At 41.5% G+C, this 27824-nt stretch overlaps 3 protein-coding genes across 3 annotated transcripts in view; all 3 read right to left on the reverse strand.

Moving 5' to 3' along the window:
• Positions 1 to 14: 14 nt before the first annotated feature.
• Positions 15 to 3296, reverse strand: LOC106949947 (lecithin retinol acyltransferase-like). Its single transcript, XM_015036507.1, has 5 exons — positions 2927 to 3296; positions 2511 to 2616; positions 1959 to 2033; positions 1535 to 1687; positions 15 to 554 (listed from the first exon to the last, which is right to left on the reverse strand). The coding sequence occupies exons 1-5, from the start codon at positions 3106 to 3108 to the stop codon at positions 399 to 401; spliced, it is 672 nt and encodes a 223-aa protein (XP_014891993.1). The 5' UTR covers positions 3109 to 3296; the 3' UTR covers positions 15 to 398.
• A 1533-nt stretch (positions 3297 to 4829) lies between these two features.
• LOC106949946 (lecithin retinol acyltransferase-like) lies at positions 4830 to 12669 on the reverse strand. The gene is made up of 2 exons (XM_015036506.1): positions 9926 to 12669; positions 4830 to 5581 (listed from the first exon to the last, which is right to left on the reverse strand). Exons 1-2 carry the CDS (start codon positions 10730 to 10732, stop codon positions 5429 to 5431), a joined length of 960 nt encoding a protein of 319 aa, XP_014891992.1. The 5' UTR covers positions 10733 to 12669; the 3' UTR covers positions 4830 to 5428.
• Positions 12670 to 17762: 5093 nt separating this feature from the next.
• Positions 17763 to 27824, reverse strand: part of LOC106949948 (uncharacterized) — a 22303-nt gene continuing 12241 nt past the window's right edge. Inside the window, exons 14-20 of the mRNA XM_015036508.1 lie at positions 25947 to 25986; positions 25827 to 25878; positions 25588 to 25699; positions 23908 to 23991; positions 22711 to 22828; positions 21424 to 21514; positions 17763 to 18554 (exon numbers count right to left, since the gene is read on the reverse strand). Coding sequence (XP_014891994.1) covers positions 18480 to 18554; positions 21424 to 21514; positions 22711 to 22828; positions 23908 to 23991; positions 25588 to 25699; positions 25827 to 25878; positions 25947 to 25986 — 572 coding nt within the window. The 3' untranslated portion in view covers positions 17763 to 18479. The remainder of the gene's footprint in view (positions 18555 to 21423; positions 21515 to 22710; positions 22829 to 23907; positions 23992 to 25587; positions 25700 to 25826; positions 25879 to 25946; positions 25987 to 27824) is intronic.

Here is a 27824-nt window from a genome sequence, read left to right on the forward strand (position 1 = left end):
CTTTTTTGCACATAAAGATGGAACAATTTTGTTCAATTGTAGTTTTGTATTATGTGATTGAGAGAGCGAGAGATGAATGGAGGGTGTTTATCTCTCAAGAATAAATCAATTAAAAGGAATGGTGTATGAAACGACATTTAGAATGAGTGCAATACGAAGAAGGTGGATTTATGAGAATGTTCTGGCAAAATCCATCCATTGAGACATCTAAATACTGAACAAATTTAAATAAATAAACTTTTATTTAACAGGATATCCTTGATATCTATTATAAATCAAAAACAATGAACGATTCAGTGATGAAAACAATCAAGTCTAATTTAAGCTTCAGATTGGATTGTAGGTCAAAGTAAATCATCTCTGAGGATTCGGGTCAGGTTCCGGGTCAGTGTGTCCAATCAGGAGGCCATCCAGAGGAGGAAAGGCAGCAGAACCGCCAACAGGACCGTCCAGGTGTCCATAACCCGCAGGTAGACCAGCAGACAAGCAACCAGCACTGCCGTAACCTTGGCGACGCCTCGACTCAGCAGCAGCTTCCTCATCGTCTTACAGAACTGATGGAGACAAACCAGAGAACCGTCAGAGCCGCCATTTTGCTTTCCTCTGCGGTTTTCTATGATCTGTTTTTCTTCATTTCATCTTTTCTTATGTTTGGTTCTGTTGTCACTTAAACTTCTTTAACTCATTGAACTAAAGTACAAGTTTAAAGTGAAATAGGATATTATTCCTGGAGGGAGGAATAATAATAAACAGCTCAAGTCTGCATTTAAATGCAAAATTGTATCACATAAATCCACGCTATATAGAAACAGCCACTAGATGGCGACATTGCACCGACGCTGAGATGATTCCGTTGATTATTTAGATTTTCTCCAAACCAGCTGATAGAAACACGTCTGATTGTCATTTCCCCCCTTTTTTCACGACATGACAGTTGGATAGAAACCAAGCTAATGAAACTCCCTCGGAGCGATTCTGAGTTCTCCAGCAACACTCAAAGAAAACCAAGAGAGTCTGTTTCTTGATGTCAGCAGTCGTTCCTATGGTGTGGGTCGTGAAGATTATCCTCTGCGATTGCAGCAGCTTTGAACATTATGTTCCTGACATCCACTAAATGAATGTTTGTGTAATCCTGATGTGATTTTCCTTCTCTGCAGCCTGCCTGCAGCTCCACTGATGCAGTTTCAACCCCTGTTCTCCAGCTCCATGCAGCCTGGTTGGCTCCTTCTTAATTCCTTCTCAACTCTCAACCTCCTAATCACACAGAAAATCTGCTGAAACAATGAAGCTTTCATAGACGAGCGGTTGCTGCAATGCAAAGCCTAACCCAACTAGAGAAAGACGCTGGTCTGATCGGTGATCGCTGTTAATCTGCCACCGGGAGCAAAGGTTGCAGCTGAAGGTTAAAGTGTTGCTGGAAAACCTGAGAACCCACAAAACCGAGTCGCTTTTATTCTCCATCTGGGTTTGTAATTCCCAGTTGGAGAATGGCTGAATTTGGACTGTACTGTGAGGGTTTCCTGTGTAGCATCACCTGGAAGGTCTGGAAGCTCATGACGGTGCCGTATCGGCAGTACATGACGAAGTGTTCGCAGTTGTACCACAGCAGGCTGTAGGCCACGTCTCCCAGCAGCTTCTCGGCGCGCCGGGCCACCTCCTCCCCCTGCAGCGCTGCACAGCTGCACATCTGAGGGGAGAACACACATAAAACCTGGATTAATACCATCAAGAAACCTCCAGATTCATTCCAGGAATAATCCAACGTGGAACAGACTCCAGAGCAAACCCAGAACCAGAACCAGAACTCCTCGTACCTTTAAATACCCTTGGTTTATGTCCAGTCAGTCAGTCAGTCAGTCAGCTGGATTTATGGATAACTAACATAAACCCTCTGTTTTCTACTGTATGACTGACTTCAGAGCTTTAAATTCTGAATCAGGAAGTTGAACCAGGATCACCTTGTCCATGGGGTTGATGATTATATCGGCTCCGTAGGCGAAGTCTTCCACCGAGTCCATCCTCACGCTGCCACACTGCACACAAGAACAAGTTAGACTCAAGTCCTCCTTAACTTAAAGACATTACAAGACATTGCTATAAGAGTTAACAGCTAACACGACTGATGTCATCTGTTCTGGTCTGGTCGGGTCCACCAGATCAATCTATGCAAAACCAATTGATTTTGACAAAGCCCTAGAGTCTCACATAACGAGGACAGCAAATTAAATCATATTTAAGGGCCTAATGGGGTCCGAACACAATAAAACAGGCTGATGTGTTTATGAAACAGGCGTTAAGCTGTAGGAGTGTTTTTGTTTTACATTGTAACTGCAGAGCAACACTGCCACCCACAGGTCACAAGGGAAACTGCAAGATTAACTTTAAACAAAAGAAAGGTTTAATGCTGCCAGTGTTGCTGTGAATGATGATACTATTTTAAAAATCTCTGTTCACTCTCATAGATCCTTCAGAAAATAATGAAGGACAAGGAGGAAAAGAGTCCATGTCACCTTAGCCAGTACTCCCAGTATGAGTCTGGTGTTGGTGACCATCTGTTTGATCCGAAGCTGGTTAGTGGAGACAACGGGCATGATGTCAGGGATGAAATGAGCCACTCTGGAGGGAAAAATGGAGATAACAATAAATAAAATAACAGACAGACAAATGAAAAATAAATGTTAAAAATGAACAAAAAATGGATTGACAGGAAAATTTAAAAAAGAAAGTGAAGAAACAGAACAAAAAAGTTAAAAGTAAATTATAGAAAAGACAAATCAAGAAAGTAAAGGAAAGAGGAATAGAGAAGAATATGTCTGAAGGGCAGAATGACGTCACACATCAGAAAGAAGTAACGTGACAAAAACTAGAAATATTCAAATTCCCCATTTTTACCTCCTGACCAATCAGAGCGCAGCGTCAGACTCACCTGCCTCCTCCCAGGTAAATCCCAAAATGAGTGAAGAGAGTCCGGGGAACTTCCAGCAGGTCTCCCCTCCTGAACATCAGGTCATACCTGTTCTTCTTCTCCTCCTCCTCCTTCTCCTCGGGTGAAGGGTCAGCTGTTGCCGAGGAGACGAAGATCAAAGCGAGGAGCCGCAGCGGAAACATGGTGCCGGAGACGCGGGTCGCAGTGAAACTGGAGGTTTTATCCAGCCGGTGGGAGGAGCAGAGAGGAGATTAGAGTCTGATTCTGACCGGAAATCAGAGGAATTCACCGCAGACAGGGGGCGCTGTTTGCTTTACCTTCAGAGGTCTCAGCTCTGACTGCCTGGGGTCACAAAGATAAAAACAGGATAAAAAACTTTATATCAACCTTAGTGATATAAACAGCACATAAAGCACTTCACAGACAACTTTCAAACTACTGTCATAGAAAATCAGAAAAAACTGACAAAAATTAAATAATGTACAAGATTCATCCACTGAAAAGGAAAAAACACCAACAAAAAAAAGATTTAAAAAAAAGCAATAAGTGCCAAAACTTTTGTTCCCCCTGCGGAATAACCACATCCTGCTGGTAAAGTTACCTCTGCAACAAATGTTTTAAAATTATTCCAGATAGATCAATATGACACAGTAACACCTGGAACAAGGTGAGCCAGATCTCCATGGCAACCAGAAGCACTAGCAAAACGAGCAAACAGACGTGAAACAATAAAACATGCAAAATCTGCTAACAGGTGAAAAATAGCCTTACATGTGAATTTCATGGGATTTTTTGTAAGGGTAGAAAAAAAAACAAGATAAAGCAAAAAGTGTTTAACAATTAAAAACGTAAAGCAAGATGAGACCCATAAAAATGGCTGGAATGAAGTCAGAAAATACACATAAAAGACATAATGAACAAAAACAGGTGCAGAAGGAGAACAAAAACACTTCAGTTAGGAATTAGAAACTACAAGTTTTCTGGTCCAACATCAGTGTCTGACCTCATAAATGCTCGATGGTCAATGATTCCCACAAAGAAACTAATAAACTTTATGGAAAATCTTTCCTGGAGATCTGAAGCTGTTTTGGGCTGCCAGCGTTTCAGGCTCTGCAGATGAAGAACGGGACGTCTTCATCACTGACCCAACCCTGCTCTGGGTCTGCAGCCTCCTTCTCAGCCAGCAGGGGGCGGCAGGCTCCAAGGAGCCCAACGAAAGAATCAGGCCAAATAAATAATGTATGAACTTACTTCATTATTATAAACAAATGAGCTTTTGTCCGTTTTTAATTGTTTATAAAGTTTATTTTTAATCTATTTTGCTTATAAAATAACCTTACTGATGTCATCATGTTTATTTTAAGCTCAAATGTATTCTGGTGAACAAAAGTCAACAGGCGACCAAAGACCTACAGAACCAATAAACATAAATAAGAGAACAGAATTAATAAACACAGCAGATTAAAATAGTTTCCATTCATTTCTTCTCACACAGGGAAGTAAAGGAATATTTGATCTGAAGAAAATCTGCTTTTAGTTTCATTTGATTGAATCTGGCAGGTCAACAACTGTTTCCACTTTTCTCAGCAGCCAGAGGAAATAATCTTTCATGACATTACAGCAACCAAACTCTGATAACAGCAGAGCAGCTAAACTAAAATGAGTTCAATGGAGGAAAAAAAACTTCAAGCAAATTTCAGTTAAACAACTTGGAAAGAAAAGTCCTGACAGCTTTTTAATTTATTTTAATGACTTTCCTTCAATCATCTTAGTGATAATTTTGAAGAAATTTTCATATTTTAATATGTAAGTGAAAATAAATTAAAGATTTATAGAATGAAAATCAAAGATGAGTAAATTTGTTATAATAAATGTAACAAATGAGAAAAAAACACACATCCGCTCTTCTTCTATTTCCTTTATTTACACATTAAAACACAATATAACAAGTTATAAAACGGTAAAAAAGTTTGTGACTGTTAGGAAACAATCAGGTCCAGAAGGATATTTACAGATATTTACATCTTCACCAGGTTACAGTGCTGAAACAAAAACAGCAAAAAACCAAACAGATTCCTGACATGCTGCGTAGAAATGGAGCCAAACTTTATCAAAGAGCAGACTGGAGGGAAAAACCAAATGTTTAAACAGATTCACCTGTCAAAGATAAAAATTAGAAACAAAGCAGAGTTAATGTGAGATTTAACTAAAACTTTAGTTCAGAATCTTTAAAATCTGAACTAAAATGTTCAATTGGCTGTTTTGGTTTCTTTCTGTCTTCTGATTGGCTGATAATCATCAGATGAAGTTTCTATTCAGCAGGAGAGAAAATAAAAACAATAACAGAAAAAAAACATAATATCAAAGTGAGATGTGTCCAAACTAGTAGAAAACATTTTTACTTCCAAATCAATCAGACGAGGCGACAGTTTCCGTCTGCTCCTAAAACCCAAACGGTCTAGTGAAAGGCCAGATGAACAGAGTCTCTGGGTTTGTTGCCTCTTAGCTGGCCATCCACAGGGTGAAGGGGATGAGGGCGGAGGGCAGGGCGGTGCCGGCAGATACGCCCAAACACGCCATGGACAGGAGGCCCAGCAGGCCGGTCAGAACCACGCAGCGCTGGTCCCGGATCAGAGACTTCAGCCACTCACAGAACTGAGAAAGACACAGAGAACAGAAAAACCGCTCACATTAAACACATAACTATCAACTTATACAGATCTGAAAAGTGTGGGCTGCATTTTCATTTCGATAATTATGGAACCACATTCGTCTACTTTGCTCATCTAGACACACCTTCACCTTTCTGCTCTGCATAAAAGGTCATATTTCCTGCAAAAATGGACAAATTCTCCCGGTCACATGAAATCTCACCAAAAAAGCAGAAAGTTTGTGGTTGTAAAAATATTTACAGGAAAAACCTTCATCTATGAAAAAAAAAAAAAAAAAAACCTGCAGAGGAAACAAACAGTGCTGAACTGATTTTGGTTGAAAACCGGCTTTTCTAATCCACATTTAATTAAAGTTCATAAATGTTCAGAAACATGTTTTTATTAATGCAGTGCCTAAATATTTATCTCCTTCATAGGAAAACCACAGTTTGAACAAAGAGATTTCACATTTCTGACACTTTTGGACTTTATATAACACGTTGCTTTTCCTCTTGTATTGAACAGATATTTTTGCTTCAAACTGCCTTTCACATTAATTCACACTAAAATCACAAAATTTCCATGTATTTTCTCCCCCAGTGAAACATGGTAGTGGCAGTGTCATGTTAAGGGGTTTGCATTTCTTCAGCTGGTAGGAACTAATCAGATTTGGTCAATAACATAAAAAAATAATAAAATATATTGAACTGTGAGTTTATGACATGAGAACTAATTGAAGAGGGAATGAATATTTTTGCCAGGTTTTTGCTGCTCTGCGTAGCTTTGACTCTAGACACACGAAACAATGCAGAAACACCAGCAACACAAAAACCCCACAGAGGTTTTAGAAACGCTACAAATTATTCCCATATTTGTAAGTAAATGACATTTGAAATGCTAATTACAGCCTTAATAAAAGGCAGACTGCGGTTTCCCTCCTGCTGCTGCTGACAGACTTTTCCCTGCTTCAAGTTTCACTTCCTGTAATTTCCAAGCCAAACATCTGACCTGTGTGCCGCCTCGGAGAGAAGCCTGTAAAGGTTTAAGGAATGGGGGCCGAGGGCCAACAGGAGCTCTTAAAGGGGCCTCAGAGGGCCCCAGCGTTAAGTAAACATCAGGTTGGATTGCCCTCTGCTACCAGGGGTCAGCATGCTGCCACTCTGCTCACAGAGGTCTGATCAGGTTGAGGTTTAGCTCAGGTTTGTTTTCTAAATGTAAATAATGCACCAACGATCTGAAATCAGATGTAAAGTTTGATTGTGTGAAACTGACAGTGTGTGTTGTAGGCACAAAGCAGCAAAAAGGTAATTATTTATCATCTTTATTCACCTGGATGTTATTCATAAAAATGTTATTCAACGTTTATAAAACTAAACTCTTTGTGTCTGGAAGTTTCAGAGATCACACTGGTCAAGAAAACAACCTGATGCTAGTAGCTTTAAGCAGCTACAGAAGATTGTGTTACATTCAGTTGTACTGTTTTGTTTAGAGGCAATAAGGCTCACCACCCAGGGTGGCACACGCTCAGGGGTGGCATGCAAACTTACAGTACAAAGTTATCTGTAGGTTGTAACATAACTGTGTTTTCTAAGGCTTATCTTCATGTCCTGTCATCGGCAAATCCTGTGTTCAGCAGAGTGTTAGTAAGAAAATATGAATGCTTGTATTACTATAGTTTTCATAACTCAAAATTATGTGGAACAGAGGGGGTCCACTGTAATGATTAAACTATCCAGATTCCTCAAAACAACAAAGAGTCATTGAATGACCTGCAATGACTAAGACATCTTTTAGAAGTTTAGTTATTTATTTATTTTAATATATTTTTTATTTATGGGTTAGGGGGCTGAAAACTTTTCAGTACCTTCAAAACCGTCGTAATCAGTGAAATTCAGTATTAGGCTGAGTAATAAAGGCTCAAACAGGATGTGAAAAATGAACCTTCATTTGATTTAGAGCAGCAGAGATGAGTGAATTTATCCCAATCCAGCTGAAGAAGTCTCCTGCTGTCATGTCAGTGAAACACGTCCTGGACCGACCGCAGAGAGGCGTGGTCCTGGGCCCCGAGGAGCTGGTTTAAAGGGCCGGTACGGCTGTCGTCCATCATCATCAGCATCCTCAGTGCAGACTGAGTGACTCTCTGCTGCTGGCAGGCGGCTCAGGTCTGAATGCGGCTCTTGTTCTCAGGACTTTTCCGAGGAGCGACCCAGATTTTCCTGCTCCGTGTAAACCCGGCTCCAACGGAGGAGGACGGATGTGCTGATTGGCTGTTAAACCTCCATGAGCCATTATTTCCATCCTGAACAGTTCAGTTCTCCGGAGGAGCGGTTCACAGCGAGGTTTATCCTTCACATGGAGCCAAGGCACAGCATTTCTGCGTCATTTCACTGATCCACTCACAAATTAAAGTTAAAGTAGTTCAATTTATCAGGCAGAGATTTTTCAGGTATGAGATGATAAGATGGAGGAAATTAATCACCAACTATGTAAAAAAAAATTAGCTTGGTTAGTATGCTGCAATATGTTCACTCCAAAAACCAAGTACTTTTAGTTCAGTTTCTAGTCCAAATATCTTAGTGCGGTTGAAATAAAACAAAACTGGTACAGACAAAACTATTCAGGAAGAAATAAAAGCTTTTTTAAAATCAATAATTCTTGAATATTGATGAAAAAGTTATAGTTTCACCAGTAAATGATTTATGAATGGGAAAATGTCTTCTTACTAGGGAAATAATCTGTCAGTGAAATCAGAAGTTTTTCATCAATATTAAGGAATTACTGCTCAAATATTTTATTTCAAGTGAACTGAGATATTTGTAATAGAAACTAAACCAGATTTACTTGGTAAGATTTCATGTTTTTGCAGTGTGTTTTTTTAACGCAGGATCCGATATTTTATTACTTTGGAGCTAAAAATGAGAGACACACATTCAAAGAAGGACATCATGAAGAACAAACCATGTATTTTATTCTAAGTAATTAAATAAATAAATGTTGCACTTCATAGTTTGTCCTTGTTTACAATCTAATGCATTAAATATCCCCATATGAATGTCTGTCTCAAATTAGTCTTGGTTTCAGTGAGCAGATTCCCTCTTCTAGCATCTTTGTGTTCATCCAGAGCAAACAGGGTGCAGAGATGTTCTGCTGTTGCATTTCAGCCCAAAGCTGCAGCTTTGTGTGCAAAACAATGAACAAATCAGCAGATTAAAGAGTTAAATCCAGCAGAGATTCACCGCCAGCTGAAAGAGTAAAATCTGAATCATCACAACAAAGTGTTGGGACCCGTTGATGAACGGCAGGTTACACGTCTGAATGATGGAAAAGTGTAAATAAAAAAGAGGAGACCTCGTTGTTAAGGTCTGCTGTGCTGCATGCAGAGTGAGTCAGGATAAAGTTGTTTCACTAAAACCTTCAGTGTTTTATGAGGCTGCAAAGTCAAACATGCGTGAACACATGTGGCCTCCTGCTGCAGGACGTTATGTCCAATAAAACACACGGATTCCTGTGTGCAGGAAACTTCTGCAGACTTTCAGCGGCAGGTCAGTATGGCAAGCCATTAACAATAAATATCAGCATAAACAAATTATGTAGAATTCATGATTTAACTTTTAAAGAGGCTATAAAAGATTACGAGGAAATGTTTTAGGCGCGTCGGTGGTTTAGTGGGTCGAGGTCTGGACCATGCTGGGTTTGGTTCCAGGCGTCAGACTGTTTGATGCATGATCTCTGTCAACATGGTGCAAAACACAAACACGAAGCGTCACAAAGAGATTTTATCTGATCATTACACGGCTTCTTGTGTCTGCAGAGAGTCAGTCATGTTCAGGTCATACAAAGACAGAGTTACCTTCTACTCAAAACATGAAACCCAAATAAATCCATAAAAATTAGTGTGTGTGTTATGGCTGAAATGATTAACTGGATTAATAAATTATTGAAATAACTGTCAACTAATTTAGTAATCAATTAATCATTAACTGGAGTATACAGACTAAAAAAAAAAACAATATAAAAAACTGAACAATAATATCTACATGTTGCATTTAAAATAAAAACATTTTTTTCAGCATGTTTTAGCCAAAACTCCTCAAGAGGAGTAGCTTTAGCTTCATCTGCTACGGGAGAGCATTTTAGACAATAATATGTTTATTTTTATTTTAAGAATGGCTATTTATCAGTTATTTCTATGTTAGACAAATAGTGGTTTTTGGCAGCAATGGCTTTCCATACTAATTAATAAAATTAGGTGGAATTAGTGTATTTAAACCATCACTTTTGCAGTTTTTCGATGCAGATGGTATTTTGGTGAATGCGTGTGGGTGTGTGGGGTCAAAGGGCAGCTCACCTGGTCGGTCTGCAGGCTCTGCGCGGCCCCGTAGCGGCAGTAGGTGACGAAGTGCTCGCAGTTGTTCCACAGCAGGCTGTAGGACACCCCGCCGACCAGCCGCTCGGCCCGCCGGGCCACCTCCTCCCCGGGCAGCGGGCTGTGCGGCACCGCCCGGTCCATGGCGTTCAGCAGGATCCCGGCTCCGTACGCGAAGTCCTCCACCGAGTCCACCCGGATGCTGGCGCGCTTGGACAGCACGCCGAGCAGCAGCCGGCTGTTGGTCACCATCTGCTGGATCTGCCGGCTGTCGGAGCTCAGCACCGGCAGGATGTCCGGGATCAGGTGCGCCACCCGGTTGTCGCCCAGGTAGATCCCGAAGTGCGTGAAGAGGGTTCGGGGGACCTCCAGCAGGTCCCCGCGCTGGAACCTGTGCGGGGCAGCCGCTGCAGATGCTGCTGCTGCTGCGGGGGGCTGCGGGAGCGGGTCCTCCCGGTCACAGCTGCGGGCCAGCTGCGGGGGCAGCAGGCTGAACAGCTTGATGTGGGCGAGGAGGAAGAGGCGCTCCAGGAGGAAGGTGAGGCTGTCCAGCATGGCGGCGGCAGGATGCGGGTCCGTCTGGCTCCGAGTCTGAGCGGTTACCCGCGGGAAGCCCGCTTTTACTGCGGGGGCGTGCGGGAGAGGAGCGCGCCCCATGTGTGTCACAGAGAGGGAGGGGATGAGATACTGGAGACCAGTTAACCCAAATAAACCAGTTAAATCAGTTAAGCCACAACCTCCCGATCTGTTTATCCCTCCAATTATCCATCCATCCATCCATCCATCCATCCATCCATATTTTCACATCAGACCAGGAGAAACCAATGAGATTCTGACAAACATGAACTTTAGACCCGCTCTGAGGCTCCGCCCACACGAAGGTGAACAAGGTAAATTTTTGTAAACGATAAAGAGAAAATTAAAAACAGGATGCAGCACCGTAGAAAACGCTGTTGTGTGTCTGCCAGGCCACTTGGTGGCGCTGTAACTCAGCCACAGAAGAAGGCAGACAGAGATGGAGCAGCGATGTCGTTTTAAAAACGCGGCTCGCATGTCGACACTGAAACATGAAACTGGAGTTTTGAACTTTTTCTACTTTTCAAACATTTTTCAAAATAATTTCTGGTTAAAATGGCGTCCGTGGATTTCCAGTTTAAGTTACCAAACGCCTTCATGGTGTCTGTGTGGGCGGGGCCTGAATGCAGCAGGTTTTATCCGTCTTAATGTTCGGCTCCTGCTCCACGTCTTTAAAATCCACCTCAATGTGTCTCCAAAGCTTTTCTGGAGTCAACAATCATAAAAACTGAGAGATGAAAACAGGATAAATAATTGATTTGATCTGCAGTGAAAGCAGATCAGGAATGCTAAAGTAATAAAGAGTTTAGTTCATCGTGTTTCAGTTGGTTCTGGTTCTGTTTGGCTCCTCAATGTCATTTTAGCCATAAAAAAAATCGATGTTCTTGACATTACAAATAGAAAGACTAATTTATACAAAAAATTTGATGTTCTCTCATCATTATTAGCATCTATTTTACTTTTCAGGATTACAGTAGAGTTCTCCCCTGACCGCACATCGCTGATCCAGAGGTGGCCATGAATCTTTTGTTTGAAATAAATAAGTTAGTTGAGTTTTAAAACATGAATGAATGAATAAATTAACATTTAAAAGATCTTCAAGCTTGTCAAATGGATAAAGTGCCACGCTTCCTTCAAGAACCAGTCATGGTTTCGTGTAGGTTGGTTGACCTTCCCTGAACCCGGTGCTGACGCCTCTGCTGTGGTTTGCTAAGGTTGTAACAGAAACGCCTCGGCTTGCAGCCTGATGCCAACCAAACGTTCCTGAGCCGTAAGTCAGAGCAACAAATGTTGTTGACGCCGAGACGTCAGCAGCTCTGTGGGAACCGGGTCAGGCCCACTTCCTGTTCACACCTGGAACATCCTGGACCATCCATCCTAAAGAGGCCGTTCACACCTCATAATGACCTCTGACCCCGCCTTCTGGCTTCACACTGTGTCCTGGAATACGACGGAAACAGACGTTACTGGAACAAACTTGTTTAATGAACGGCCGATCCTGTGAACTGATTAAATGAACTGAACCGAGTTGTTAGATTCAGTAAAAGAAGGAATGATTCAATGATGACATCACAGGGCTGTTTCTGGTAACCACAAAGATAAAATCTACTGAACAGTCTGATGTAAAAGTTTCCATTAATCCCTTTTCCTGTAAATAAACATCACACAATTTTATTGTCACGCACAAATCAGCCAATCACGTTGCAGGAACTCGACAGCTCAAATGGAGCATCAGAATAAGGAGGAAAGGATTTAAGTTGATCATAAACTGCTGATCTTTGCTGTTTTTATTACATACAGTCATCCTAAGATTTACAAAAACAGAAAAAATACCCAGCCGACATTTTGTCCTGGGTCTAGAAAAGCAACGTTGAAGCATTTGAGCTCCAGCAGCAGGAAACCAGACCACCTGCTGGAGCAGGAACACACTGATGGTTGGTCAGGATTCAGCAGAGGAAACTTAAAATCTGTTACAAACAACTTAAAAAATCAAAACTATAGCAAACAGATGTGATGCTTACACTTCTGAAGGAGTCCCTCAAACGTTAGCCTCATTTTGATATCAAGGTTATTGAAATAGTTTGTAATTGCTGAGAAAAAACTGGATGTTATTTCAGACAAACCCTGTGAGGCTTAAATAATGTAAAACAAGTAAATGTTGGACCTTATAGAACCGATCCAGCACACGTCTCTCTGTGTGAATGGAAACAGTGAAACCTGCCTTCATGTCTGAATCTGGGTTTGATGCACTGTTTCCAGCTGACCCTTGTTTTTTCTGATTCAGCCCCAGAGAGAACAAACCAAGCTTTGTGTTTTAAATTGCGGTTTCATGTTCATGATGGGTTAAACCGTCTGATTAGCTAAAAGCTACTTGTGATTCACTTCTCATTTTTGTTACCAAAGCTTTTCTTCCGTCTTCCTCCGAATGGCAGGAGGGGATTTCGAAGGATTAGGGGAAGATTATGGAAACGGACCGGGACTCCTGCGGTGAGACTCCGCCCCTCTGACTGGAGCTGAATGAGTGAGGAGAGATGAGATCTGAAACGCTGAATGGTTGTGTTGATGTGACCCCGACTGAGCGGCTGTGAAGAGGTGAAAGGAGCCGAGTGACGCCTCAGACCGCAGCTGATCCTCTCACTTCAGGACGGATCAGGTTTCAGGATTTAACACGACCTGCTGCACTGCAAAAACACTCTGGTCCAGTTTCTAAGTTCAGCAAACTTCAAATAAGACAAAACTAAATTACAAGCAACGTTTCAGCAAAATATAGGGAATGTTTTAAATCAATAATTCCTTAATAATGATGAAAAAGTACAGCTGTAGTTTCCCTGGCAGATTATTGAACTTATAGTAAGACATTTTACCCATAAATTAACTTTAAAGTTACTTTGTCTTATTTCAGTTGTTCACCAGAAACTAGACCAAAAATACTCGGCAAGATTTTGTTTTTTTTTTGCGGTCAGGAAACTAAGAAAATATCCGACTAAATCACTTTTATCTGCTTTTGTAATTAGTTTTGTTTCATCTGCATCATTTCATATGAGCACGTTTGGTTTTTGGAGCTCTAAACAGATAAATGTCTCCTTCAGAGTCCTTAGAAAGTTTGTGGCCAGTAGTGAAGAGTGTTGATGTTTTTTGGTGTTATTTGTAGCAGCCTGAGTCTGTTTGCAGATGCCAACCAGCAGCTGTGAAGTGACATTTCATTTCTAAAGCTGCATTTTCTTTAGAATATTTTCAATTTAAGAAAAAATGTGTAAAAGCTGAACAATTTGGAGTTAGGTTCCACAGAAAAATACTCAACCACAAACAGTTTGGGGTCCAATAATCTGAATTTATGGACGATTTACGTTTAAATGTCTTCACAGCTAAACCTGGATTTGATATTTTATACAATTCTTATGTAAAAATGTTGTAAAACATTAAAAATAAAGAATAAAATAAATGTGGCAGTGATGTTTCCATTGTGAATTCCTAAAAGTTTTCACAAAGAGCTTCTGAAGGCTAATTAAACTCTGACATGTAGAAACAATAAGGAGTAAATCATTAGAAACTGGAGGACAATAAATGAGTTTTACCTTCATTTGTTCAGACAGCTTTAATTGTTCTTCAATCCTTTTCATGGAGTCAAACTTTGGAGAGCAAAGTGACAAATAAAACCTGGAGGCTGTTTTAGGTTTGGACACAAAGGGGCTGAAATGAGGACAAAGAGGGAAGATAAACGAGCGACCAGACGTAATTTATCTCCTTTTCTCAGCCGTGACGGCGTGACAGAAAAGTTTGATTAATCTGAGTGTCTGGCTCTTTTGTTTGCAAACCAAATCAGACATGCTGCTGTAAAACTAGCCGATAAAACAATGGCCGAGTTCACAGTGGAGCAAACCGTTCCTTTAGCACATCCCACACATTTCTGTCCAGGAATCTGGGAGCTAAATCCCCAGTTAGCCTTTTCTGACGGCCATTAATCAGCCGCCACTAAAGGAAGCTTCTAGCATCGAATACTTCTGGCGATAAGCGGAGCAAGTTGGCAGGAATCCTGTTCAAAGTCGGAATGAATGGATTATTGTTACGTTTGTCTGCAGAAACCAGCTAAAGACGATCAGCTGGATAACCTGAACAATCTGCAGGAAGCAGCTTTATGTTCAAAACATGATTCAGATTTAAATAAAAAAGTCCAAGACAAGGAAGAAGAAACTTTAGTTTTGGAAATAACATCTTTAATTTAATCAGTTCATCTACAAAATCACTTTCATACATCATGCATTAAAGGCATTTAAACAATCAAAAGCTGTGAACAAAATTAATTTCTACATTGATTAAATAAAAAAGGCAGTAGTGTGAATCCGATTTTCTTTAAATGCTGCTTAGATTTCACATTTAATCATCACATGATGTTAAATTATGAGGTTAAACTAACTATAAAATCACTCGTTTGTCAGGTTAGACAGTTTTACTGACAGAAATCGGTTCCTCTGAAGGCCTCATGCTGAGTAAAGTGCTGCGGCTGATGTGAAATCTGGCAGTCGTTTGAGTTCATGTGGAAAAAAGGAAACGTTTCGTCCAGTTTCATTAAATCTCATTAAAATAATAAAATGTCTCTGGTGTTCCACAGGAATCAGGTCTCCAACGGTCCTGAAACCTGGAAATTATATTCGTTCTAAATACTGTAAGATATAACGATCAGTTACACAACCAGCCTCTGTCAACAGTACCGTAAATTATTTTTAAATCTTTTTAATAGCACTTCTTTATAAGAGTCAGTGATTAGCACCTGTGAAAAGCAGGGATGTGTCGGTAACTGCCTGGATCGTCATGAAGTTTGGCACAGACAAAACCCAAACCTGAACTGTTTTTAGGGAGACTTTCCAATCTGTAATCAATAAAATCGTTGCTCTGGATGTAAACGCCGTTGCTCCTGGTGGCAACATGTTGGAGATCTGACTTCTCCCGTTTCTGGTCTTCTGCTCGTCGTCGTTTTGGTTGAGTTGCTGAATGTTTGGGCGATTATCAAGGAGGATTTTTGTTCTGTTTACTTCTGAATGCGTAACCACGGCAACGAGGTAGCGTTTTTCTCCAAATGAGGTGGATTGATTAGCAGCGCTGCCTGGATTTGGAGCTGTTAGCTTAACGATTATCTGACTGTTGTACGGCAAAAGTCTTCAGTCAGAGGCCTCTACAGAGCCGCTTCAACACTGACTGCTACTGGAGTGTCTCCCACAGCATCACCATCAAAATGACTCTGAAGATACTTAAGACAGGATTTAATTTCCCTTTGAGAAACAAAACGCATTTCTGACTTGGATTGAAAATTCTTCTGTATATTCAAAGTTTTGCTCTTTTTAATAAATTCAGAAATGAAACCCTAATTCATAAGATGTAGGAAATATAAATAACTAAAGAAAATGTGTGTTTATAAGTTTATAAAAGGTGGATTATTTCAGTATGACTCTTGTTCTGTGTTTGTCTGCAGCTCTTAATTTTGGTAAATATTTATGGCGTTCCACAGGGCTCCATTCTTGGACCTTGTTTTTTTTTCTGTCAGAAACACTGACGTAAATATTCAAAACCATAAAATTACAAAAAGGATCTCAATTTTTACAGTGACATATGGAATCATTTCAAGAACAGAGATACAATTACGCCACATTGCAAAAGATCTTTTTCAATATTTGCTTGAATTTACTGCTTTTGTTTATTGTCTTCACCTGTCAAGTTTAAATTTACATAATTTTCTGGTTTCTTTTTGAGACGACCGAGTTACAGAGATTTATTGTTCCAGTTAAAAGCTTGGACCGGTTCTGAAGAAATTCCCTTGAGGTGTTTCAGATCTGAGAGAGAACGGGATGACACACACACACACACACACACACACACACACACACACACACACACACACACACACACTCACGTGGGCAGGGTCAAAGTGTGTCGCTGACGACTGACGGCGGAGATGTTTGGGATTACTGGAGACCCGACCCAGATCCCGGCTCTGGGGAAAGTTTATTATGACAAAACGAGGAGAGAAATAACCAATCAGCAGATCCGTGGAACGCCTTGTTGTTCCTGGGAAGGAAAACGTGGGACAGATGTGAATCCAGACCAGTTTTAGTCATGAGGCGCTTTCGAATGCAGAGTGGTGACGGCTGTGGTTTTATGAGAACAAGCACTTAAAGATTTTACTGTGACACCCAGCTCTGCATGTCTTGTTGCTCTGAAACAAAGATCTGAACTTTCCCCTGAGTCCTGATTTACAGCCGCCTCTGAATCCTGTCTGTAGAGTTTGATGGGTCGATATTTATTATGTTCCACTGTCAGACGAGGCCTTTGATAGTCTGTTCACTGAGCCGCTGTTTATTTATTGTTTCAGGGAGGCTGCTCAATGTGGCTTCTTTTCTGTTAGTCACCTAACTTTCTAAAAAAAGAAACAAAGTGTGTGTATGTTTCACATTTTCTGGTTCTTGGAGTGTTTTGGTGAGAGGTAAACAGGACGGTAGCTGAAGAGGTTCCCTGGAAACGGAGGAAACTTTGGAGAAAGACGTTTTGGGAGATGATTCAGTCTAAACTGCAGAGAGACTCCGACTCCCAGCTTCAGTCTGGTTGCAATTATGACAACAGAGACGGAGCGCGGCCGAGTCTGGCGGTGGAGAGAGAGAGCCTCGCATTCCTCCTGAACATCAGAGCCGGGTCGGGTCGAGGTGAACCAGACGCCGACGTTCCTGTCGGATGAGAGCGCCACCTCTGATATCTGCCTGGAGCATCTTACGAGGAAACCCAAACCAAAACTCTCCAGTGCTCAGGTCAAAGGTCAGCTCCCCCGAGGCAAAGCATGGCTAAGAAGGCAGCTAAACCCAAGACTGAGGGTGCAGAAAAGTTAAACCGTTTCTGTTTTTCTTTGTTCTTTAGCAACAATCAGTCTCCAGCTTAGAAACATCCAACAGAGACTGATGCTTCCTTCACAGTATCACTTACTGTCCAATAACTTGTTGCTTTTTACAGTTTCTGCATTTTGCATTTAAAAGATTAAAGTTGTATGATGATAACTAATGTAAACATAAGAGGTTGGCAGCTATGAGTAAAAGCAGAAACGGTAGATAAAGTCACTGAATCGTGTTGCATAGAAGGATGAGGCGTTAAGGCCGACACACAATGACCAGCTGAGGTCTGAAATATTCCACATATCATCTTTATCAGCTGCTCTGACAGAACAAAGCTTATTATTAAAAAAATGATTTGATAAATGTGGAGATCTGGACTTGACCTGTAAATCAGGATTAGCTAAACATGCTATTATCTCCACCACCTTCAGTTTGCAGAGGTTTACCTGATTTACCAGCATCTTCTGGATCAATATGTTTGTAATAATCAGGATCTTGTGTATCCTGTGAATTCCCACAGCATTTCAATCCTCCATGCTGATTCTGAGTGAATTATCACTTACGCTGATGACGGTTTGATTTTTTCCACCAGAAACAATGGCTGCCTTTGATCAGATTTAATGTTTGCTCCGGTGGGAAATAACTGCAGCTCAGTGGTAATAAAATAATCTAAATTAATGCTGGGTTTGATTTTAGACGCTTCAGTTCTTTTGACAGTGAAGTTAATTTATTTTAAAGCTTTCGTTTACTCCCTAATTTCAACAAGGCAAAAAGAAACTCACATATTTTGAACTTTGTGAATTTGGCCCTAAAGTTTCAGAGCCTGACTTTACCTTTGCTTTGAATAATTTGCCATGAAACTGAGCCGTCCAACATGAACAACGGTCATCCAAAGCCAACCTGACTCCATACGTCAGCAGAGTTTGTCTCTGGTTTCCTCTGTGGACCAAAGTCTGGTGAGTCTGTGCCAAATTTCATGCTATAAACAATAGTTTTTGTATTTCAGTTGATCTGAAGGTTAAATGATCATTTGTGTTCCTGTTGAGGTAAAATGTTTGTGTCCACCTTGGTGTCTCTCAGTGGGACGTTCAGTCCACCAGGGACTTCAGGTCTGGCAGTCCCTTCAGCCTCAGGTCCAGCAGCATCTGTCCGTAGGCTTTTCCCTGGGAAGACCAAACAACAAGCTCTCAGCGTGGGAACCCAACCAACACTTCGCAGTGTGTGTGTTTGGCTGTCTGATCTGTGTGTATCGGCACGTTTCCATTCTTTTTATTACATCCCAATAAAAATCAGCTTCAGATTTAATCTGCACCAGTTAAAGTTACAGAGAAATCATCTAGACTGCAGAGTCACACGTTCCTCTTCAGACTCCAGATTCTTTATAACACTGTCTCATATTTTACCCATAGTGCTCCAGTAACTCCACTGTCATAAAGGTTAACCAAAGCTTTAGAGACATGATGTTTAAACATTGATAGATTTGGTATGACCTCATCTTGTTACGCGCCCAATTTTTACGGAAACGTCAGTTTTAGATTCGTCGAACTGCAGGACGTCTCCAAAAACTGAAATCTTTGTTCCTGAGTTCATTTCCAAACTGTAATCAGGATTTTCAGCTTCTATGCACCACAAATCTGGACCAACCTCCAGAAAACTGTACAGCAGCCGAAACACAGAGTTCCTTTCAGTCTAGACTAAAGCCCCGCCTGCTAACGTTGCTTTTGATCCGTAATGAACGAAACACTGACCAACACATCCGACGTGTTTTGACGATTTTGATGACTTGACAAAATGAAATGTTTGTTTCTGTTTCTCAGTTTTATGACTTTATTTTCCTGTTTTTATGATCTGAACCACTTTGAACTGCCTTGTTGCTGAAGCAACACAAACAAACATGATTGATTGTTTTAATGTTGCTTTGGGAGTCGTGGCTTCTTCCTCCCTGAACGGCCCTTCAGCAGCGTCTCTCGGGGTCTTTTGTCCTGTTTCTGTTCATCTCTGACACAGAACCAGAACAGTTCCTGCTCAAGCTGCTTATATGAACACATGAACTGGTAATAACACGGAGGAATCAGACTTATGGGTGTCAGAACTCTCTTTTCTGATATCTTGGCTGATTTTCCCATAATGCCTTACAAAACCTCCGCAGGTTTGGCCTTATTTAACTCAAATGGAGCTGCTGAGCCACAACATCCTCATCTGGGCTCCACTAATTGTTTAAAGGCTGATTCATCAAAGTCCATGTCAACTTCTGACATTGAAGGCACAAACAAAAGGAAAACAACATCCTTTTCTTATTACTGTGGCATTCAGCAAAGTGAAACAACATTCAGGAACGCTGAGTGTTTGTCAGCATCTGAGCTGAATTGGACATAAACCTGTTAATAAACTGTTACCACGTTTTTCCTTCCATACGAGACTGAAACAGAAACAGCCACCAAATGCAGAACATTTCACGTTTCAATGCAGCTACTGTCTCAAAATCCTCGACAAATCAACTTTCTTCTGCTAAAACAGGAAGTAATGTGATAAAGAGCAGAACCAGCAGTCACTGGGTCTAAACTCCACCAGGGCCATCTGACTGGGAACGCCGAGTCCTGCAGAAACATTTTGATGTCTGAGACCTAAAACTGAAGCTGCTTAAATAAAACTAAATGAGTGTTTCAGTCAAAGTTTCACTTTGGGTTGAACATTTCGCTGTAAAACAATAAATGTAGCTCATAAAATGTAAATGGAGATTGTGTCTCAACATGCCAGTTAAGGGAGGTAAAGTCAATAATTTGCCTTTGGGATCAATAAAGTGTTTCTGAATTTGATTTTGTTGGAAGAACTGAAGGTAAAAAAACACCAAACAGACAAGACTTCAAAGCTTTTAAAGGTGATAAAACTCAACTTTTATTATTCTGTGTTTCAGAGTCATTTTCCATCAACTGAAAACCAACAATTAAAAGTTTGACATTAAATTTAATGGAACATAGTAAAACCTCAGTCTTGTTCCTGCATTTATGTTGAAGTTATTAATTGATAAAATAACTTTTCTTGCTCCGTTAGAGAGAACCAAGTTTCAGGACGTTGAAATTTGAGATTAAATTAAACATTTTGCTGGATTTTTGTACCATTTGGGTTTTTAATGCTTCTAAAAACAAAGCAAGCGTTTAAAATAATCACCCAACCAGTTTCTGACAAAAAACCTTTTGGTGTCTGAAAAATGGACCGTTTCAAAAACGTCACAAATCAGAAGGCACTGCCCTGTTACCTAGCAACCCCAGAAGCCCAGCCCGTTACCTAGCAACCCAAGTTGAGCTTCAGCATGTTTGGTCAGCTGGTTATAATGGCTGCTGGAAAAGACAAGTGTTTTGTTGCTGACTTAGCATCTGGACACCACTTGCTGCATTCTTATTGGTTGTGCAGGAGGCCCTACTTCTGCTTTTCGAAGATGTACGGTTGTATAATTGCACATCTGTTTGTCTCCATTTTTGCATGTGACTAAACGTTGAGTTAGAGGGGCGTGGCCAGCAGCAACTTATTTGGATTTAAAGTGACAGAGGCCCTAAAAACAGCTCATTCTAAACAGAGTTGACTAAAATCTCATCCTCCAAGAATGATGTGCAAAAATGTAATGAAGACGTTTTGTGTAGACCACAGACCTGTCCTAACCTGTTCAACCCTTTAAGGTTTTAGTCACTAATAAGATTTTAAAGGTTCAGTAGAAAAGCCAGAGTGTAAATGACCGTGGCTTTTTCTGTAACAGGTTTTCTACTTGTTGCTTTAGCTGCAGCTCCCTGACATTCCTCACTGCTGAGTGGATCTTCAGGTGTCTGGACACGTTTAACCTTTGATGTGAGAGGAGAGGTGGTGAAAACAAGGACAGGAAACGGAAACGGGTCCGAAAACAGCTGAACAAGCAGAAAGCTGCTGTCTGTCTGCAGGTTTGGAGGGAAAACTTCAGGTAAAGGTTTGATACCGGGGTCACTTTGTGAAGTGAGCAGAGGAAGCTCTGACAGAGTGTGTGTGTGTGTGTGTGTGTGTCACCTGGGGGTCGCTGCGGAGCGAGGCCACCCCTCCCCCTCCCAGGGAACTCGTCAGGACAAAGTTGAGGCCGTGGATCCCCGGCAGAGTGTATCTGGAACCACAAACCCCCACCAGTGAGAACCAGAGCCCGGCTCATGCGCTCATGCCTGGGCGTGTTTTTCTTGGACCTGCTGTGGGACTTACCAGAAGTTCATGTGTGATGAATGAACGGCTGAATCACGACTACAGTGCAACACGTGTGTCTGTGCACGGCGGCGAACTGCGACCTCCAGAAACAGAGCGGTGTGTGTCTGTAAGCGTTTAAAGGTGAGGCCGCCTGCAGCGCTAACGAGCAGCAGGCGCGCTAACGAAGCGTCTGTGGCGGCGGGGGGGCGGCCAGAGGTGTGAAAGGAGGCGTTGGTCAGTCGGATTTACAGCCTGAAAGGCTTTATTGGGCTAATCAGAACCACACCGTGTTCTGAGGCTGCGCTCCAGATTAAACACTCATTAACTCTGGAAGTTCAAACACCAGAAAGTTATAATCTGGTTCTCATTTTTGTGAATGTAACTTTAAAAGAACAACATGTTGTTTGTCCAACTAAGACACAGAGACAGAAACAAAGAGCTGCTGATCAAAAGCATCGATCGACATCGGAATGATGAAGAGTCACCAAAAACATCTGGAGTAACAGTAAACAGATCTCTGATGCTGATTATTAATCTGATTTAAAAACTTAGAGAAACAGAACACTGAGAACCCTGAAAAATACAAAACCTTACCAAATATTTGTGGTCAAGTTTCTATTGCAAATGTCTTAGTTCACTTCAAACAAGGCAAAACTTACAAGCATCATTTCAGCACAATATGCCAGCTTGTTTTAAGTCAATAACAGCTTAATACTGATGAAAAAGTACGACTTTTATAACATGGGAGGATTACAGGTGAAATAATCTGCCAGTGGAAGGAGGATCACTTTGGTGTTTCTGCTGCTTCTTGGTTTCAGCAGAAGTTTTCCTGTTGTTTTGATTCCTGGTTCCTGGTTCTGTCTCCAGGACGGCCCGGTGTGTCATTAGTGGGATTAAATCGTTTTTCATTTTGTCACAGATATAAAGTAGATCTACCAACCCGACCCCACCTGTGTTTGTGTTGAAACATTTTTCTGGGCCGGGAACCGGTTTGTTTAAATATTCAGCCCTGACTTCACTCAGGAACAAAGAACCTGGAGAGCTGAAGTGTGTTTTATGGTCTATGCTGAGTTCTCTGCATTAACGACTCAGCCTGGTCCTGATCCGACCCTCTGCACTCACCGTGTGACGGCGTTCTGCACTCCAGGCTCGATCAGGTGAGAGAAGTAGTCCTCCACCACAGAAGAAGTCAGGTGTTTCTTCAGGTAAGGGAAGTAGAGAGGATGGCGAGCGATCACTCCTACAGAGACACACGAGGATTCATTTCAGACTCATCTTCTCAGGTTTTATGCTGAACTAAGGTTAACAGCATCCTCACTTCTACACTTTATCTCAACCACCCGACCAGATGGAGATGTTTGTGCTTTGGGCCAATAAAGTGGTGCAGACGACAAAACAACAGGAATAGACTATCCAGCCAGTATAAACTGGTATAGATTAGTATGATTCAGTTTGTTTGGTTGTAAACTGGTTACAGACTGGGATAGATGGGTTTAACCAGCATAAACTGGAGCAAACTGATATTAACCCTTTACTGAATCACTCGGGGCGCCACGATGGAGGTGAGGGAGGGGAGGAGTGTTGATCAGAGGCTGAAACTGTCTTCCTAAGTTGTTTTGCCAGTTTATTAATAATAATTTATCTGTGAATGTAACTACCTGGTTGGGGCTCACAGACGGATTTACTACAGCTTGAACCAGCTAGCTCAGAACCCGACCAGAACCTCCTGACGTGTCACATGATTTACATTAATATGTCATCAACAGCGTTTCTTCTTACAGTGGAGCAGCATTAAAAACAAAACACGGGATGCTAGGCTACGTGACTGTGCAGCATCGTCTCCATGGTTACCAACGGTTAGACTCCTCCATAATGTAACATTATGTAATCCTGCTTCTTTATAGCGGTTATATGAACGTTAATCTTGTTACCTTGTAAAAAGTGTTGTGTCTGTTTGTGACCATTTTTAGGTGAAATCAACAAAGTGATATGAGGCTGAACTGGTTGTTTTGTTGTCCGTCATGGCGGAGTGGGCGGAGTTTTGAAGAGCGTGACGTCACGTGCATATAAACGCTGGCATACTGGTGCAGGGTGGGACAGCCTGGATTAAACTGCTGTATTTATTTTATTATGTTATAGTAATAAAGATCAGAACATGAATGCATATAAAAGATAACATTTAACTAACATTTCATGAGTTGTGGCCTCCCCTGCCCTCCATGTGGCTCGCTGAACGCTAAAAGCTGAGGAGTTCTCAGCATTCTGCATCTGGGTCTTTGGCTCCATTTAAATGCAGCGCTGAGGTTTACAAGTTCTCACCGATGTTTGCCGAGTCTCCTTTGTCCCCGCTGCGTGTGAATGCCAGGTCCTCCAGCCGGTAGGTGTGTGGTCCGCTGGGCAGGTCTGAAAGGAACCAGAAAGACCTGCGTGTTTGGCCCAGAAACTTGTGGTAAAACGGAGGCAAACACACATCCAGCCTGTTAGCTGTTTGTTCCCTGCCAGTGGTCCGCTCTGTCCTAATGCAACCCATTCAGCTCAAGTTGAAGGCTCTCAACAAACCATGAAAGCTCGTAAAAAGTTGCTAAGAATGTCAAGAATCTATGAAATGGGTGAAAAACAATGAGAGCACAAAGACATCTGTAATCAATTAGGAAACCTGTAACCTTTCCAGTAGCACGTTTGTCCTTTAAAATCACTTTAACTGGAGATACTTCATGTTTTATGGAAGTAGCTCCATAGCTCCTGTTCACTTCCACGTCATGCATATCTGAAAACGAATGCATGCATGAAAATATAAACACCAATAAGACTGCAGTCTGCATGCAGAGGTGGTCGGTGCTGCAGAGCTTTAACTGTTTGGTTTTGTAAAGAAGAGCAGCTTCTTAACAGTCTGAAGTTCTGCTGGGAATCTGCAGAACAAAACCGCGACTGAAAAGAGCGACTGGGTCAGAACCAGCAACACTTGTTCTGTTCCCAGAGGTAAAAACACACAAAGAGGATCCTGAATGTCTCTGAAGGGCTGAACAGCTCCAGTCTGACATCCTGCTTAAATACTTAAAATTATTTCAACATATCTTCAGGATGTTAAAGTTAGATGGAACTAAAATAAATCAACTGTCTATTCAACAAATACTTCAATACTGACGCTAATCCTGACGGTGAAGTTAAACTAATAACTCAATAGTTTCACACAATAATCACTAACTGAAACATCTGATACTGAAACAAATACTGGAGTTTATCTTCATCATCCATGTAAAACAATCTGGGTAAACATGAAAGACTTTACCAAGCAATTCATGATAATAATAATAATAATAATGATAATAATAACAATAATAATAATAATAATAATAATAATGATAAAATGAAAACAAGGTCTATTGCTTTGTCTTGTTAATGTGTTCAAAAAACCAGGACAAAGTCATGACTAAGATCTCACACAGACTTTACGACAATCTTATCAAGTTCTTACCAAGAACTAAATGAGAAATTAAAAAACATGGCAAACATGGTTTATCTAGATCTTATCTGGACATTACCAAGACCTTACCCCCCTCACCCTTTGATGGTAATGACCAAAGGTCATGACCTCAACATTACAAAGACCTGATGTTCTTACTCAGACATCCTGGATGACTTTACATCACAGCATCATCTCTATGCAGTGTGGAAACATCAGCAGCTGCATTGGATCTTAATGCCTTTTTATCTCTGGACGTCATTAAAAATGGCGGCCTCTTTCTGGACGTCATTAAAAATGGCGGCCTCTTTTTAAAGGCTTGAAAGAGGAACAAAAAGACTCTTTCCCAGAAACCCACAAGAAGAAATGACCAGGATATTGTTGATAAAATAAACTAACAGGAGTTCTTGTTGCCTCAGTAACTTCCTATAAACTGATCAACCAATCAGAACCAGAGGTTCTGGTCACTATGAACTTGGACAGGCTGATGATTCGACCAAATAAACATCAGATCCAATCAGGAGTTACTGGGTTACCTGTGTCCGGCGCGTCCTGATGAGAGGTGGGAGGAGCTTCATCCTGCACCTGCTCAGGTGAGTCCGGTTCGGTAAGTGACTCTACCAGTTCTCCAGCAACGTGGATGTTGACCTGTTGAATGTTGGAGCTTCAGGTGAAAATACATTAGACCTGGAGAGTTAACCTGAGACATGTTGTGTTGGTTTTCCCATAAACTCAGGAACGCCTGACAAGATCAGGCTGTCAGAGACAAACTGACCTTTATCTGGGATTTGGGATGTAGGAAGAAAAACGGTTTCAGGACTGGAGACCTGCGAGTATAAACAGCCTTAAACACGTCGACTCTCTCAGGTTTAACGTGAAACAGGGAGTAACTCACACTCTGGGTCGTCCGCCCACGATGCCGGTGAGTCCAGGAGCTGCAGGGTTTTATAGAGAAACAGAGAAACAAGATTTCAGGCCATCAGATGAGAGTCGGAACCGGCCGGAGTCAGGCAGGGTTCACTCCGAGTTGAAAAGGTCCGACCCGAACGCGGCTCAGGAGGTCGTAACCTCTGCTATCTGCAGCCAGCCGAGGAAGACCCAGTTCAGTAAACCTCCGTCTGGTTACTGGCCTCCAAACACCAACGACGGTTAATTAACGGCAGCGTGACTTCACCGACTGCACAGAAACATCCAGAAACGTCTGAATGAACTTTGGTTCACACTGTGATGTTTTCACTCTGCTGCAGATTAATGATAAGGAGGCTGAGGAGCCTTCCTATTGGTCACTTTATCTGCCTTATAAATAAAAGCAGCACTCTGCTTCATAAACACAATTACATAATCAGCTGTACAGTCTGATGGGGAACATTGTGTAAGTCACACTTCAGAAGTATTTGTTATTTTTACATGACAGACGTTACGGTTAGTGGCGCCTCTGCTGGTAACACCTGGTACTGCAGGTCAGCCTGTCTTTCCCATTTTGAAGTCTCACATCGCTCCTCTGCTCCAATTTAAGTTAGAATTTTTCTCAGTGTGATATGATACTGCTGCAATAAAAGATTAATTTAAGAGTGCCAATAAATACGGAGGGAAGTGAACAGAGCGGCAACATTTCATCTAACTCGTCTTCCTGAAGCCAACATGACGGTTTCTGATGCTGGTTCTTAACTTTATTTAGGACTTTTCATAATGACGACAGCCAAAATATAAAACACATCAAACTGGACGTCCCAATTTGATGAATCTGAGTTTCAGGAGACAAATTAAAACACAACCCATCACCTGAACTTTCCTCCAGAGGAACAGTTGGACTAGGGAAGCCTGTCCTTCACTGCTGAGGAAACATCAGGGGAAAATGTCACAGAAAAGACGCAAACATCGACTCGCATCTGAACTTTACGGGATTTTTATCAGATTTCACCAGATTAATTACAGAATTTATCAGATAAAGGATCCTCAGAGCCACCACATCGCCGGAGGATCGTCATGACAACGGGACGGACCGACAGAGACATGTGATCAGTTCTACGCCACTTCATTGGCCAGAAACACAAACTATAGGTTATGCTTAAATTCACTAGAGTTAAGATGAGTCTGTTCCTCACATAATCAGTTAAATCAGGGTTTCACGCTGCAGAAATGATAAACTTTAACATCTCTATGGTCCAGTTTCTGGTGCAAATATCTTAGGACACATGAATTAAAGGGGCAGTACCAGGTAAAATCGACTTTTTCAGGTTTGCATCATGTTGTAATGTTATTCCCTCATCATAAATATACCTGGAGTGTTGCTTTGATTATTTCACGCATGTTTGAGAAATCCTCTAATCTCCATGGCAACCATTCAACTGTAAAAACACCTGGGTGGACCTAGCCCCGCCCTCAGGACGAAGCTCCTCCTCAGAGCTTCAGTATCACAGAGCAGCTCCTCCTCTGTTGCTCACACACTCAGCTCCTTCAGACTAGCAGCAGCAATTAGCTAGGGCTGTAGGATAATATCGATATCACGATATATATCGATATTTTCTTTCCTAGAAAAAAAATCGATATTCATCCGCAAGTATCGTAACATCCAACTGTCATCTTGCTCACTCACTGCTCGCTTCGCCGGGAGAGTGAGTTGGTCATCAGGCTTAGAGTGATTCCTTCAGATGTTAAGTGTCGAGGTTAAAAAGGTATCAAACTATTCAGAGCAGGGTACTTGGTGCACTTTATTTACTTTATAAATCCATATAAGCTACAGTTTGTACTGTTTCAATTAAAAGGAACATNT

This window comes from Poecilia latipinna, unplaced genomic scaffold (assembly GCF_001443285.1).
Source record: "Poecilia latipinna isolate Pla-1442-1.1 unplaced genomic scaffold, P_latipinna-1.0 Scaffold371, whole genome shotgun sequence".
Classification (NCBI taxonomy): domain Eukaryota; kingdom Metazoa; phylum Chordata; class Actinopteri; order Cyprinodontiformes; family Poeciliidae; genus Poecilia; species Poecilia latipinna.